Source organism: Talpa occidentalis, unplaced genomic scaffold, assembly GCF_014898055.3.
Source record: "Talpa occidentalis isolate TD23 unplaced genomic scaffold, MPIMG_talOcc4v2.1 talOcc4.15, whole genome shotgun sequence".
Taxonomy (NCBI): Eukaryota; Metazoa; Chordata; class Mammalia; order Eulipotyphla; family Talpidae; genus Talpa; species Talpa occidentalis.
In genome coordinates, this window is record NW_023601543.1 from 75,487,161 (window position 1) to 75,504,456 (window position 17,296).

The 17,296-nt window shown below is 41.3% G+C and overlaps 1 protein-coding gene and 1 non-coding gene across 2 annotated transcripts in view; both read right to left on the reverse strand.

Annotated features, from left to right (window-relative positions):
- Positions 1–17,296, reverse strand: part of POLA1 (DNA polymerase alpha 1, catalytic subunit) — a 268,514-nt gene that overhangs the window by 84,457 nt on the left and 166,761 nt on the right. Inside the window, exon 35 of the mRNA XM_037512589.2 lies at positions 7,314–7,430. Coding sequence (XP_037368486.1) covers positions 7,314–7,430 — 117 coding nt within the window. The remainder of the gene's footprint in view (positions 1–7,313; positions 7,431–17,296) is intronic.
- On the reverse strand, positions 11,055–11,188 carry LOC119246827 (small nucleolar RNA SNORA68). Its single transcript, XR_005125578.1, has one exon. It is a non-coding gene; the product is annotated as a small nucleolar RNA SNORA68 (small nucleolar RNA).

The window sequence follows — 17,296 nt, forward strand, 5'->3', positions numbered from 1 at the left end:
AGGGTGCTGATTAAAACTGAGCAGAGTCCACTGGGAAGGAGGCATCTAGAGCTGCTACGTGCATGCCTACACATCATTCCATCTTGGAGAAGATAAGAGGGAAGGCTCATCACACCTCAGATCTGCAGAAGCCAAAAGGCTGGGCACACAGCAGAATCAGGATCCCAACTCTGTAATGGGACAGTGAGGGGATGAGCACAGCAAGGGGAGACCTCATGGGGTTCACTGGAAAGTCTCTGGTTGGTCCCCTAAACCCAGTCTATATCTTTAATAACAAAAGGCCCTATTCTCTACATGTGACTCATTTCTGGCCCATGTAAAGAAGAGTGTTGGGTGGGACTCCGAGGAAGACTGCTTAAAGAACTGATTTGGCCAGGAGGTGAACCCTCTGACTGTTCAGCCTTATCTCTGTCTTAGGGCCTGTGAAGGCTGAGAAGAGCTTGTGCTACTACCTTGGCCATGCTGCGACCTTGAGGGTGGAAGTCTGACACTGCTGATGACAGGAGAGAGCTGCTGTACTGATCCTGGACAGCCACACCTGCGTGTCTGTCACAACAAAGTGAACATTCCTTAGGTCTGGAATTAAAGGTCTATGAGGTTTAAGCTACTGTTACTTTTGGTTTCCGTTTCCTTCAGCTGTTGTGGGCTAAACTGTGTTCTCTACAAATGTTGAAATCTTAACTCTTAATACCTGTGAATGTGGCCTTATTTGGAAATAGGACTTTGTCAGCTAAGTCAAGGTCACATTACATTAGGGTGGGCCCTAGTCCAATGGCTATTGTTTCTAGAAGGAAGCAAACAGACACAAAAGGAGAAGATGGTCACATGACTCTGGAGGCAGAGCTTGCTAGTGTGGTATCTACCAGCCCAGGAACACCAAGAATTACCGGCTGCTAGAAGATGAAAAGTAGGATACTTCTCTAGGGTTTCCAGAGGGAGAACGGCCCTGCTGACACCTGAACCTCAGGCCTCCAGCCATCTCGCATGTCTGTGAGACAAGAAATTTCCATTGTTCTAAGCCACCAGTTTGTGGAAGTTTGTTACAGCAGCTGAGGAAATTAATGCACTGCTAATACACTATTATAGTTAGGTCTAAATAAACCATGTGGGCCTCAGAAAATCTGGTACGGCATGATTTAGTAGTTGCCTATACAAAAAGTTATCATGTGTTTCAGTATAGTGAATGCTCAAAATGAATCAATACTGTGACTATGATCCCCAAGAAAGGGAATGCTATGCAACAGCACAGTTACAGACTTCACAGTCACTACTTAGACAAGTTGACACTGGGAGGTTCATTCTGCTCCGCACTAGCACTAGTGAGAGCACCTGAAGGACTGCAGAGTTTCGGGCTCCTCACTCTATCAGAACACAAACCCTACTAGGATCGTTATCCTGAAAGCAAAGCACCACAGAAATGGCAGAAGGCCCAGATATTGGTGCAGAAGGTTCAGGAAGACAGTTACTTTCAAAATCTAAAAGGCTCTCATAAAATAGGCAGGGAATAGGTACTGAGTAAGCTTTTATTGAAGTCAGGAATAGAGGAAAGGATCAGGCTAGCTTTGTGTATGGGCTGAACTAGTACTAACAAGTGGGCCACAGGACACAAATTTAGGGCAAATATGAAGACCTATCTAGCTAATGAAAAAGAAAATAAATTTCTAAAGTATACTGGGGCCTCCCTGGTGGCGCAGCGGTTGAGCGCTGGGCTGCGAAGCTGCTCACAGCCTCTGCAGCGCCGGTTCAATCCCTGGCTGCCGGCGAGGGTCCCACATGGTGCGACAAACCTCTCCTGCTGCGCCCACTGCTCCCCTCAGCTGTGTGTTTCGTCAGTCTGTCTGTTCTGTTCCTCGCTCTGGCTCCAGTGAATTCTCTCACCCTCCCGTGCTTCTGACTGTACCCAGTGCTTGTATAGATAAATAAATAAATCTTAAAAAAAAATAAAGTATACTGAACAAAACATCTCCAGTTTCTATCAGGGAATGAATGGACAAACACACAGTGGTATAGCTAGCCAGTGGACAACCATGTGCCCATAAAAAGGAATGCAATATTGATACACAATAACGTGGATGAATGACAGCTTTAGACTAAGTCAAACATACCAGACACAGAAGGTCACCTATTGTATGATTCAATTTCTAGGAAATATCCAGAACAGGTAAATCCATGGAGACAGAAAGGTTAGTGATTTCTAGAGGCTAGAAGAAGGGGGTTGAGGGGGTGGAGTGATTACTTAGGGTACAGGGATTTCTTCTGGGGGTGATGAAAATGTTGTAGACTTGGAGGTGGTAGTCACACAACACTGTGAATGTATGAAACGTCACTGCATTACTCACTTTAAAATGGTGAGTTTTGCTCTGTGGACTTCACCTCAATAAAAAAGAAAGAAAAGAAGTATACTGACAAGGCAGGCTAGCCTTTGCTTTGTGCTAAGAGTAGCTGTATGCAGAATTTAGCAAACTCTGCATCAAAAAGCACAGACATGAAAATCACAGCCGATAACTCCAAAGACCTTTCATGGTAAAAGCCCCTGGTCTCACGGAGGGTAACCAATGACTAGGTACAGATGCTCAAGATGTTCCTTTATAGTTCTCTTCATGTACCAACTCATGATTACTGCCTAATTTTAGGAGGCCATGGTTATTTTCATGTTTTCATCTCATGCAGAAACGGGACACTGTTTTAGGTAGCTTGGCAATATTTGCAATGTCCTTAATCTACTTATCAAATCAACAATTAGTTCAGCCACAGCTGTCTTGAAACTGTAACTTACAATGATTCTAAGTTCAGTATTTTCCCTCTCCCTTGAAGGCTATGGCTCTGTATGGTATACATATATTGTTATAAAAGATGTTAACAACTTTACAAGTGAAGATAATGTGAAAAACACTAGGGGTGTCCCTAAATAGGACCAGAAGTCATTTCACCGTTTTCCGTGTATGTAGTCTTCAAGAAATATAATTGTGTAAGGGCGCTGCCGCAGTACTCCTGCCCCAGGGGCTAACAATTTCACCCCCAATTTCTACCACAGCCCCAGGAGTCACATGTAGATGTTTTCTCACCTTTACATCAAGAATGGAAATGTCAGAAAAGTTTAACTTAGTTTGAAATCTTAAAGAAAAACAAAACGAATAAAAGCTTTATTTCTGGTGAATTACCTAATACAGAATCACCTGAGGCTTCGCTCATATGTTATGCAGATTTAGCCACCTTACAAAATCAAATCACTCAAATCACTTCTGCAAAATAGAGATATAACACTATTTATTGTCTAACTCGACTAAGTCCTGCTTCTATCACCTGTGTAAAATGGGTTATCTATTTACTTAGAAATTTACATATACATGGAAGTTTTCACTCCTGTACTTATTTACACTTCCTACAGAGGCTTTTTTTTTTAAATAAGCAGCAATCTGTATACAATTAAAGTCCCATGAACCTAAAAACACTTCACTGGTTTGTTTTTAAATATCTGAGAAGAGACACCTCTAAAACCATGGCCATAGAATTGTCCCAGCTTTCCCCCATAATTCTGGCAACATGAGCCAAAGAAGAGCCAGCTTTGATACTCCAAATCAATTCTGGGAAGTACTCAGGCCCACTGCAACCCAAGACTAAGCAAGTAGACTGACAATGTGAGGATGACACTGGCGCAGGAAGAGCCACACGCTTTACCATCAAAACTTGAACAACATATTGAAAGCCCCCATTATCAAGCAATAGGAAAGTTTGGTGCTTGTGTCCAAACAAACATTTCCAAACAACTATTTGTGCCCCTGTAGGGTAAGGTAAAAGGTATCAGGCTTTTCTGCTCTCCCGCCATTAGGATAGATGAGGGAACCCTGTGGTCCTGAATGCATGCCTGATGGCGGGCACCTGGAGTGGGTACACCTGGGCTGAGAGACTGGACTTTTAAGGGCGGCGTCACAGGGATGCCGCCAGCAGCAGCCGCAGCAGCAGTAGAAAAAGAAGCCGAGAGAAGGCCGGAGAGCCTGGAGTGAAGACTTGCTGGGGGCTGGGAGGCCTGCCAGACTCCCGGCCCCCCAGCACCCTTGCCTGCTGTGTACCGGGTAAATCCCAATAAAAGCCTGCAAAAGCCACTGAGGGCTCTGACTCCTCCTTTACCCGGTCTGCATGGGATCAGAAAACCTGCACTGTGACCAGTCCTGCCCCTACAGCCCCCAATTGTTAATTTTATTTAATTTACATAATGTTAGACTAGCTTATAAATCAGGAAATAGCCTATTCATTGATAGGTTCCTAGTACCTAACAAAGTGCCTAGGATATAGTAGCCGTTAATAGTTGTTAAGTGGAAGTAGTGTATGATTCAGACACAAAATCCAGAACTTATGAACCAGATGAGCATAATCCTGCAAAGCAGGTATTTTGGAAAACCCTCTGGTATTTATAGTGGTCCCATCCATTGTGCCACTGTTGCACCTCTGGAGTTATTTCCTCCTTTTAGGAAAGTCCAGGAACTTCACACAAGGAATTAAGAAATTTCCCACTCATCACTAGTAACTCAAAACAGAATGCAGAGGAGTGGGCTGATTGCCACCATCAAGGAGAGAGGCAGCTAAGCACAGTGTCCCTGCCAGGACGCTCCACACCTCTCTTTATTCCAGAGGGCCACGTCCGAGCACCACAACCCGAGGCGCTAACCCAGGAAACCAGCTACATGGGAAGAGCTGATAACCTGATAAATGCCTGCCTAAAAGTCTACCATTTGGAGTAGGACAAGAACATGAAGGAAAAAAAAAGAAGACACCTTGAATAACCGTGTTAGTTTACTCCTTACAAAAAGGGAAGAAACAGATGCAAGATAACCTGATGAATGAAACCATTATCAGCAACATCAACTTTTACTGGAAGCTCAACAATCTGCCAGCCACACACTTTCCTTTTACTTTCTCTCACCAAGAAGTAATAATAAAGCTGGCTGACGTTCCAGAAGTAATTCAATTCTCACTGAATTTGACTTGATGAGCTAGTTGTTGAAAAAGACTCAAAGGCAGCATTAGCTCATGAAGCAAGGTGATTCTCCTGGAGTTTACAACTGGATTGATGAGTCACACTAAATATATATACCTCTGTTGTCTTTCTACACCTGCTGATCCAAATCTAAGTGGTGAGTGATATCAAATGAATTTGCGTCAACAGTTAATTCCCACTGTATGTTCTCTATTAAAAAAAAAATCCGCATTCCACTACGCTAATTACAAAAGATAAACAAAATTAGTCAAGGAATATTTTAGACTTATGAAACTAGCTAAAAGTAAATTAATGACAATGCCCAAATGCTGTGACTCATCAAATGTTGATCACGGTATGACAGTGTAAGTTGGGAGTGCATGAAGAAAGCTGTTGGCAATACGAATTGACCACACTTTGATATTCATTGTGGATAAAAATTTATCCAAATGAAATACAAGAAATAAAAAAAATTCAAGCAGGAAAATATTCATCACAGCTTTCTAGCAAAGAGATAGTGAGAGCAGCCTAAAGTGCCCAATGAGAGGACAAAATCAACAAGCAACTATAAACCAGAGACACACTGGCGGGGGTGGGTATAGGATCAACACAAGGGGGGTGGGAATTGTATGGGGGCTATAACCAAGATGAAAGTGCATACACTGTACAAAAATGAAAACTGATGTAAAAAATATATAAAATAATAAGAAAAAGAAAAAAATTGTGCTGACAATTGTTCTGCTTAAGATTAAGTAGTAACACATGCAGATGCTTGACAAAAGATAAACATGATACAAAAGCATATTTTCTTTTTTTTTTTTAAACAGTACAGTTTTCTTTTTTTTTTTTTTTAAGATTTATTTTTATTCATTTATATAAGCACTGGGTACAGTCAGAAGCACGGGAGGGTGAGAGAATTCACCAGAGCCAGAGTGGGGAGCAGAGCAGGCAGAAGGACCGAAGTACACTGCTGAGGGGAGCAGCGGGCAGCAGGAGAGGTCTGCGCGCCGTGTGGGACCCTCCTCCGGTGGCCGGGGAGCAGCCGGGGATCAAACCGGCGCTGCAGAGGCTGTGAGCAGCTTCGCAACCCAGCACTTAACCGCTGCGCCACTGGGGAGGCCCACAAAAGCATATTTTCATGATGACTGAAGCAACACAGAAATCCATATGGACACGCATAAAGAGCAAGGAAACGTGTAACAATGGTGGCAGTCACTTGTGGTTACTGACTTGTGAAATTTTGTGAAACGGTAACATATTATCTTAAAATTAAAATAAAAAGCTATTCATGTTTAAAAATAAGATATTTTCCTAAAACTAGCCTGTGCATCAACCCTTTGCAGTGAAAAGATAATGAAGTCAAAACCGTTACATAGCCCTGTCTCTCTGCATTAAAACACAAACAACAGGTTCCCAATTCTCTCTCTGCACCCAACACCTTTACAAATCCTTAGGCCAGCTACATTTGGAAAGTGAAACATTATAGTCCTGTATACTGGTGAGGTCGACTACAAATTATCATTTTACAGCTTCTCAGATAACCTGCAACAAGCCTGTTTAACTTTGGCTAGCCCAGAGTTTGTCAGATGTACCTGTTCACAAAATCCTCCTTGCTCACAAGACCTACAAACATTCTTCTCACCACAGTTTGGGAAAGGTGTGGGTCGGTGATACTCCAAGAAAAGGGAACGGTGGGTAAGTTGGTAAAGGGGTGGAATGGCAATGGACAGAAACTGGATTTTCAGTGATGAGCACATTCTGGTGTATACAGATTCTTATTTATAATGCTGTGCATCTGAAATCAACGTTGTTTCAATCTACTAAAGGCAGGGAACACACAGAGGGAAGCCACTGTCATCACCAAACTGTGGGCTTCCCATCATGAATGATGATGGTCTGCCTACCCCTCAAGGTGTGTACTAAGGTAGAGAAAAGACTTGGGAACTACAGATGTCAAACATGCATAGGCCCTATGTCAAAACAATAAACCCCCCATAAATCAATCCTCGAGGGTACAGGTATGAGAGGTTTTCTGGCTCTTAGGAAATGGGTTTTGATCAAACCTAAAGTGAACTTCAGTTTCTACAAGGAATGGCATCTCTTCTCTGTAATAACAAAGTGGTGATCAAGGACATCTTATTGACCCCATATGGAACCTAACCAGTTTCCCGTTCTCATATAAATATAGTATTGTTTTTGACATGTGGAAAATGTGTGCAATAGTAGGGCGTTTCCATAGGGTAAATATACCCAGTATCTATTTCCCAGAGATAAGCAATGGGCAAACAGAGCCTTCCACCCGCTTCCACGTGTTTCTTTAGCATTCTGTGACCGTTACCTCTGGTCGAAGGGTAGCTTTCAGGCAGACTGGGCAAACAGGTCCATTTCGAGAGAACTGAATGGGAAGGTGCCGAGTTCGATTTCGACATGTTGGCTCCTCACAAATCAACCAGCCCTGGAGAGAAAAAAAGAGAATGAACACTTCAGCCCTACTACCACCATCAACAAATAAAAACAAAAACCTCTTTGATTATCAAGGTAGATTCATTTTATTCAAATCTTCCTTAGAGATTGTGAAGTAACTCTAGTTTCCTAACTTTCACTTTCCTGCCAAATTCATTGATCTATGTCCCCTATATAAAAGTTAGGAAAGTCACCAAGTTAAAAAGAAACACACCTTTCATGCACCAAAACCTCTCAATAAAAGGGTATATGATTACACTCAGAATGTAGACAGATGGGTTTTAGTACTTCAGTAAAAAAGGTCACCAAAGTCAAGAGATACAATGTGGAAATGAATGACTTTCATTAGCGAGTGACTATTGCCCTAGGTGCCTAACTACTGGGCTCAGTTTCCTTCTCTACAAATTGGAGACAAGAACAGTGTTTACTTTATAGTGTTGTGATGATCAAATACATCTAGAGTGCTCAGCACCATTCTTCGCTTAAAAGAAACAATGTAAGCGATTATTTCAATTTAAAATGAAAACAGATTCTGCTACACACCTGCTCTAGAGGTATAAAACTGGCTGCAATGCTTTCATAGACAACTTCAACTCCTGTGATTTGAAATAGTTGCTGCCCACTTCTTTGGCTGCTAGTTTTTTTAAGATTCATTTATACAAGAACTGGGGTACAGGCCAGATGCGCCGGAGGGTGAGAGGATTCACCAGAGACAGAGCTGGACACAGAACAGGCAGACTGACTGAAACACACTGCTGAGGGGAGCAGCGGGCGAGACAGGAATCTCCTATGGGAATCTCCCTGGCCGGCGGGGATTGAACCCGCTCTGCAGTGGCTGCGGACAGCTTCACAGCGCTGCGCTCAACCGCCTGCACCACCAGGGAGGTCCCTGGCTGCTGCTTCTTTGACTCTCCTTTGCCGCTGTTGTTTAAATTTTCTCAGAGATGTGGTAGCATATAGCCCCCTTATCTTAACCCACCACCACATTTGTTATAAAACATATCTGCTAAACAAGGAAGACAAGCCTTCACAAATGGGGTGGAGCAGAGCTCGGTGTTTCCACGAAGGCAACAGCGTATATGGATTTGCAGTGCTAGTGTACTGGCAGAGAGCATAACAAACCCCAGGTGTTAGCGTGAGGCACCGGAGCTGCGTGGGAACAAGGCGCGCTGCTTTGTCACATGGCAATCCCACCCGGGACCAGCAACAAGCAGGAACCCGACTGTCTTTGGGTCTTGGCCTATTTAGAGAGTTGCAACTTGTGAACCAGTCTTGAAGAGTTCATGGAACGTTGGTGGGTGGAGAAGACAGAAAGACAATTTGGGCAAAGAGAACATGTGCAAAAGAATGGAAGGCCAGAGAGAGCTACGCTGAGATATGATTAAGAAAGGGATCAAAGCAGTAGAACTGAGAATGTTGCTTAATTATGTGAGGGCCTCTTGCCTGGGCCTTATTAACATTTCCACATGGTGTAAGTGGCGGCGGGTGGGCCCCACTCACTGCTGTGCTTTGTCACCTCTTTGCTCAAAACAGACTCTTTGGAAGTAGCTGCAACCAACTGTAGCGAAAGCACCCCAAATCAGTTTCCCCAGTTCTGCTTTTGGCTTTCACACCCAAAGTGCCATGCAGAACTCTTTGGATAAAAGAAAATATGCTGCCTACAAAGAATATAAAATTCATCTGGTCAACAGACTCACAATTTGCTGCATTCTAACCTTTACTCAATAGGCTGAACTATTTCAATATCCATTTTGAACTTCTCAGGTATAGAGTCTCAAGGAATCCTTATGTATGAAACCGTTAATATATGCCCAGAATTATATTAAATATTGTGGGGAATAGGCAAATAGGCCCCAAGTACAGAGCTTTAGGAAATGACAACCTAAACAGGAAAGTAAAGTCTACACACACGGAGACGATAAGCAATTTAGTATGGGCTGGCTTTAAGAACCAAGTTGTATGGTACCGCTAAGAAAGCTAAACAACACAGCCAGAATGGAGCTGTGTGGCTCCTACTTAAGACAAACCACCAGCACCACAGCAAAGACCAGGAACCAGAATAAAGAATCAATGGCTCTGAGTTACAGCAACTATCTGTTCCAATTCTTAGGGCCTAGTGCCACATTTTCTTTCTTTCTTTTTTTTTTTTTTTAAATATTGATTTATTTATTTATACATGCACTGGGTATAGTCAGAAGCGCGGGAGGGTGAGAGAATTCACCAGAGCCAGAGCGGGGAGCAGAACAGGCAGACCAACGAAGTACACTGCTGAGGGGAGCAGCGGGCGGCAGGAGAGGTCTGTCGTGCCATGTGGGACCCTCGCCAGCGGCCGGGGATCGAACCGGCGCTGCAGAGGCTGCGGGCAGCTTCGCAGCCCAGCACTCAACCGCTGCACCACTGGGGAGGCCCGTGCCACATTTTCTTGATTTGAGGATACATTTTAATTCATATTCTATTACTTCTGAAACAAAGATGCATTTACAATTGACATCCATGTTTAATGACACATTTACGTATCCTTCCAAAAGGCTGTTAAGCCCCCAAATTAAAGAAACAACAAACTTTGGTTTAGGCCACACTAGACAGAGGGACGGTGCAGAGGAGGGTGGTGCTGATATTGGACAGCAGCAGCTGGTGTTAAATTTCAAATGCAGCCACAAATACTAAAGTTTGAGACAGATGTGTTTCTGGAATTACCCATTTAGGTACATCAATAAAGGCAACTGTAGGCATTTAGCAAACCATGTATGAAAAATGCAGGACTAGTCCACTCTTTGACAATTCTTTAGGATTTGTTACTTTATAGTTGATAACTAAGCTTTACACACTTTGGACTCTGTATCAGTTTAACATTGTAATCACAGTTGTAATTCATTCTATTCTAAACAGTAAAAAAATAAGCAAACAAATAGGTAATAACTGGCATGTTTTGAGACAATAAATTATTAAATACCAGAATACTACTTGAAAGCTTAAATTATTTTTTGATTTTTAAAAGATATAATGGGCAAAAGCTAAAGTTCTTTGCAGATGTTTTTCAAACTGGCTCTCAATTTACTACAACTTTGTGCCTCACTAGCTGAGCTGCCAACCAGGGAGATGTTACATTGTCACCTCACCTGTTTCTAAAGCAAACACCTAACTCTATCTCTGACAGAATTACTGACTAAATGTCCTTTCAAATCATATGGAGAACAGATAATATAATTTGTCTAGACTTCCTACCAGTTATAATTAACATTAAAGAGGTCTTTTCTTCTTTGTCACCTCTCTATTCAGTACTTATTTGGGTTTGTTTGTACTTACTATCTGTTAATCTCCCTTTACAAATGACAACAATAACTAGTGCTATTATGCCTGGAAATTAAACATGCTGATAACTGTGTGAAGGGAACCAGGACTGAAAAAATATATTAGAAGCCTGTAACTCTTTATGCCACTTGTTTTATTTTGATAATTAAGATTTTGGTCATGATGTATTTTAAAACAAAGCTCTTCCACAGGGGAAATAGGCCCAAATTATACTCAATATATATGCTTCGCCTTCATTGAATTTTGCCGAGTACATTTTGGTTAACCATTTATTTCCTCAAAAAACCTTTTTTTTTCCTCCCAGGGGTATAGAACCTCCAAATTCACTTTCAGGGCATGGCCACAGTCCCCCAAAGGTGACAAGATCCAATTGCTGTCAGCCCCTCTCCCTCGACAAATACTATGCTAAAACTACCTTTCAAGGAATATTTGTGCTGTTAAAATAAGCAAACTGGGTCTTTGAAAATGTTTCGTGATAGGGCAAATTTTACAATATCTCAGAGTGAATTTTGCTTCATGGGCTTCGATTAAAAACAAGATAAGAGGAAAATACTAATATGATATAAATTGACTTTGGTTTATCACAAGACAAAACTAAACCTATTTCTTCCCCATGCTTGGAACATACATACAACTCAAAGTTATGTTGCTAAGTCAACGCAAGAAAAAAAATAAGGTATAGTTTTCTGGAAATATAAAAAGGCTTGGGTTTTAATAAAAACTGCCAGAACCACTGTAAGAATGTCTGCCATCCAAATGTGTCTTTTTACTATGGAATGCCACATGTAAAGGCCAAGCTGCTATAACCAACAGGATAGGGTCAAGTTTTCAGATGCCTACTTTAACCACATTTCTAAGTAGAAGGTTCAAAAGAGGTGAAGTCAGCCTGTACAATAGCAAAACAAACGTTTCCCCAAACATGCAAAGATCTATCACCTGTTGCTTTAGTCTCAGATCACTAATTCCTTGAAATCATTGTGTATGAAATTGTGTCAAATGCTGATTGGTTCTGATTGCTAAATTATATTTCTGAGGCCTCAACTGAAATGGTTTCTGTCTGCACAAGCTAAAGAGGGATCAATTTCCACTTGTAACTGAGGCGTTCCTGGTAGTTGTACCTTAAACACGAACTGTTACTGTTACTCATTTGTGTATGTTATATTTTCAGAAGCATGTACACACAAAAATCATCCAGATCTGGAAATGTGGTAAAGAGGAGGCAACAAAATATCTACTGAACAAATGAATAGAACCAAGAAAGTTAAAATGTACAGGAGCAAGTTTATGGAAAATAATAAGGTTCCAAATTCACAGGAGAAAAAAAAATCACCGTTCCTTATACTCATGAATCAAATATATGGTGGGGCCTTCTGATTTTCTCACTGTCCTCACCACATCTTGCCTCACCACATCTTGCCTACTGCCACCTCCTCGCTTTCGCTCATGCTGTCCAACCTCTAATTAAAATGCCCATTCCTTAAGCATCTTTTCCATTCCTCACCTGTGAAATTTTCTCAACCCTCAGGGATTTCTCCGTCAATCCCAGATGTCACACAGCACACATGGCTTTACCATGTCCCCAAAACACATTATTTTACTTCTCTAACAGGGAGGTGAAGCCCCTGGGAAAGCTGTTTTGGAACTGGTAATGACTTCCCCTATCTCTAGCACAAAAGTTCCCATTCAGGGCCTCCCCAGTGGCGCAGCGGTTGAGCGCTGGGTTGCGAAGCTGTTCGCAGCCTCTGCAGCGCCGGTTCCATCCCCGGCTGCTCCCCGGCCACCGGAGGAGGGTCCCACATGGTGCGCAGACCTCTCCTGCCGCCCGCTGCTCCCCTCAGCAGTGTACTTCGGTCCTCCTGCCTACTCTGCTCCCCGCTCTAGCTCTGGTGAATTCTCTCACCCTCCCGCGCTTCTGACTGTACCCAGTGCTTGTATAAATAATAAATAAATAAATCTTTAAAAAACAAAAGTTCCCATTCATTGAAGACTACAGTTAAGGTTATAAACACTTGCCCTGAGTGGGGTTTCAACACCTCCTATTTACTACTGGGCAATTTTACATAAGTCACCAACTCTCTCACTGAACCCTGGCTTCCTTTTATATAAAAGAGGACATATTATATACCCTAGTAGATGTGTTCAGAATCAAATAAGAAAGCCCATGCAAATCTCCAGTAAATGTAAAATATTTCTATGACCCTACATATGCCTCCAATACTAGGGAACCTCTGTACTGGACCACAGTGACAGGGACTATTAAAAATGCACTATTGTAACCAGGAAAGAGGCTGGTCAGTTTCTACCTGGGGGCACCCCAAACTGGAGAACTATAATGATGGTGGATAACTGGTAAGATTAGGCAGAGCAGCTTTTCAATGTGATTGCAAAATACCACTATGTAGTAAACATTAGTGAAACGTTCATGTCTTTCCTGATAAAACTATACTGAATTTGAAGTTACAGATGTTAGGAGAGACAGCAAGGGAAGAGGTGGTAGCTTCGTTAGGGGCTTCAGAGATTTTCAAGAGACAACACAGCAGAGCACCTCAGTGATGTATGGTTTAGTTTGAATTGTAATGGCCCTCAAGAAGTGTGATGGCAGGTCACTAGGCAAGGTTCGCCAGCATGCAGAGTTCATTATATCACTATTATTTTCCAATAATGACCAATAACTGCTCCTCTCCCCCAAACTGTACACACTTTGACAATGCCAGATACCCTTTTCACCCGAAACCATTTATAAATATTCTGGGGTTCCCTCACAGTCACATTTTTCTGTCACAGAATTATCCCTAGTGTAAAATGGGTCTTCTTATAGATAGTGCACAGTATGGGCCCACAGCTGCTTTTGAAGAATGACATGTTGTGATTTGGGATTTCCAGAAATATCAAAAAACAAATTGCTTTCTGACCCACATTTGCACCCAAAACTGGGAGAAAATTTTCCTAAGATCTCCAGGGGAAGTTTTAACAGGAACATAATTTTGCTTTTAAAGTTAAATCTTCTACACTGCAGCACGCTGGCATGTCAAAGAGTGATTATTAAGTCTCAGAGAGGTGCCAGGGTAGGAGATGAAAGAGCAAATCAGGAAAAATACACATAAAAACTATTCACCCAACTTAATGTAAAAAAATATTTTTAACAAAATTATCAAACAGAAGAAAAGTGGAAAGTGCCTCTTCGGTCAATGTAAGAATTTTAAATATTATTAAAATTGATTTTTAAAGTAAGACATCTTTTTAAATGAACAGTCACATGTCATTTCATCCAAGTTATTTGAAACTTATTGATCTTATCATTTGTGCAAAGGCCACATTCTGCCATCAGTTTGCTGAAAGGATAATGGAGCACTCCCAAACTGTTATGATAGGTTAGATGCAAACTGTGGTCCTCATTTAAACACGCAGAATAGCACTACAAGTGGACAAATTCCAGCCTCAGCAATTGTATATTACATGACAAATTAGCAAGTTGTTCTGCTTTGCCTCACATCAAATCCAATACCACAGCCTTGTTATTTTAATTTGCAATCAGAGGTTGAGCATCAGAAGATATACCTGAGATACATTAAAGAGCCCCAATGCAAGTCATCTCCTGCTATACTGTGAGCAGAGAAAGCCAACAATTACTAGCAATTTTATTTTACCACTATAGGACAATACTAGCAGAGTTAAAATTGTCTCCATGCAAGCCACCAGAGAAATTATACTTAAAATGACTTTATATGGAAAATTACATTTTGGGGGGAAAAAGTTCAATGGAGGACATGTATCTTTCTGTATGGCAGCTGAAAAAAAAATCTCCCTCCCTTAGTATATTCAAGCCTATTCTATAAAATACTCTTCCTTTTCATCCAACTCAAAAGCAAGCTACATTCTTAGGCTATAATAGGTCACAACTAAGTACACAGTACCTTGCTTCGGGAATAATTTTGCTTTGTCTGTCAACTGTCAACAAAGCACAAAGAGCTCGTGCAACCCAGCCATGTACTGCGGATGCTAGAGATCTAACAAAATACAAATAATAAGAAACAAGATTTCATAGCCACCCTGCTTGCACTTTATACGAGAAACTGAAAGCATTTTCCTCTCTACATTCCATTAATCTCTATTGTATTACAAATCTTTTCGTGAAAGACGTTTTCCCCCCATGTGAAGCTACAAGTGACTTGGGGATGTAATATTCCAGCCGCAGTGCATGTCTGACTTTCCAAGATGAATGGTAATAAATGGATGTGTCAGTTAAGGCATGTAGTCATCTCAACAAGGAAAAGGAAGAAATAATCAAATGGAATGAGATGGTAAAATGGCTACTCTGGTGCTTACATTAATATTTTAGTGATAAAGCCTCTAAGAAAAATTGTTCATTACTTACACCACCATTCCTGCCTCTCAAGTCTTCATTCTTGAAAAAACATCCCCTTAGCTGTGTATACACACTAACAAATATACTTCAAATGTAAACTCATAGTTTCATCAATATGTACACAGAAAAAAAAAAGACTGGAAGGAAACACTCTAAAATGGCATCACTGGTTATCTCTAGGTCTTTCTTCTGTTTAGTATTTTTCTAAATTTTTGACAACAAGCATCTATTGCTTTTATAATCAGAAAACTGTTATTAAGGAGAGAAGAGGCAGTTTTGCCAAGGGCTTTCAATAGACTAGAAGTTTTTACTAGATCAAGCTACCCACTAGAACGTACAGTCTTCAACAGAATATGACTGAAATACTTTTCTTTATGATGTTGGATCTCTGAAGGTAAGTAACAAATCAGTGAAAGAGGTGCTTTGTTCCCTGGGCCCCCTCCCCTGCTTTTATTTGGTGTCTAAATGGGTCAGCTCAGATGTCCAGGATAGAAATCAAATTAAAAAGTTCAATCAAGAGAGCATGCCTAGAACCTTATTGCCAGCTGAGTTTCTTTTCTTTGCTCAAGTTTAGTTAAAAGTAATTTTTATTGTTTGTTTGTTTGGAAGCTAGTATTGGTTGATATGGTTGGATAGGATATGCCTGCAGGCACCAAACAACAAATGTTAAAACTGAACTATCCAGGCAATTGCCTCAAAGGGCATCTTAAAATCAGAAGGGAGTTCAGGACATCACCAGGCAATGTTTGTTCATTTAACTTTAATTATTTTCTCCTTGAGAATGGTACTAATGAAACTGAATATCTTTCATGGTTTCGAAGGGCCGACTGAATAGTCTGTAAACAGAACTAAGGGTAGACAAGAGATCTGGCTGAGCCAGGGGGTTGCTAGGTGATGTAGAATGTAAACCCACAAACTTGTTAAGGTTTGCTTTGCTTTCATTCCACTTTCACACACTCTCAAAAGTTTTGAGAATTGATTTTTCAGGTGGCCAGAAAAAAAAGAACCCCCTCCCTCTGTGAACTTCACTCCCCCCCCAGATACTCTGCCAGATCCAGAAGCGATGAAATCCACCAGACTTCTGGCTGTAACCTGGGAAACTTGGTTTTCCATAAACGTAGCATCATGTAGTTGATGAATACCCATGATTTAAGAAACAAACTCACAAAGGTGGATTTTTGAATTTCGACAAAATACTTTTCTGTATTTTCTTCAACTTTGAGCAAAATCACAATTACCTTCCGGAATGGAGAATGTGATCACAGCTTGGAGGATGTGGGGCATAAAACCCAAAACCCCATGGCGAATACTTTAGCGTGGATTAGGATTGTGACAAACCTTTCGCTTTAGCCACTTGCGGCTCTCTCCAGGCCTAACCAAGTCTGACTGCCTGTGAGTCTTCTCCCTCCCACCCCCTCCCCCAAGCTCCTTTTTAAGTAGCTGATCAGAGATTGTCCAGTAAGAGCACTTTATTAGATCATCAGCCAGAGGGGTTCACAAGTACTGAGAGCAATGGGCTCAAATGCGGCACATCAGTTTTAATAGACCAGGGGCTACTAGTAAACTGCAGATACTGCTGAGAACTTTCCATGCACTGAACTCTTGAAAAAGCACCGTCTCTCCAGCTTAAATGCAGCTGCCTCTTTCAATGCCGCAAATGGGTAAATTTGACAAAAAAGCCACCATTAAGACTACATGAAAGGCTCAAGACAACATCCTTTCAATGCTTTGTACTTCAGTAATCAGATGTACTTACTCACCCCCTCCCCCAAACCCGATCAAGAACTATTTCTGAATGGTAGGAAATAATTCCACTTGTACATCTTTTAGTTAATCAAGACTTTCTATTCAGCAATTTGACCTTTTGTTCAAAACAGGATTATCAGTTTTTTCGCCAGTTACCAAGGGCGACTCGCATGGTGAACATAATTGCAATAATTTGCAAAACACCATGGCAACCCACATTACAACTAGGTAAATACTGGGCTTTTGTGCTACATTGTTATTTCAGAGATGCTGAAGTCAAAGAACGAATGACAAATGAACACAAAATTTATATTTGCTTTGTCTCAAAAGAGAAGAAAATTGATAACAAGAATTGGGGGGAAACCGACTACAGCTGTAATTTCTAACTTGATTAATTAGGATGGTAACAGTCCTTAACAGTATATTCAACAAAC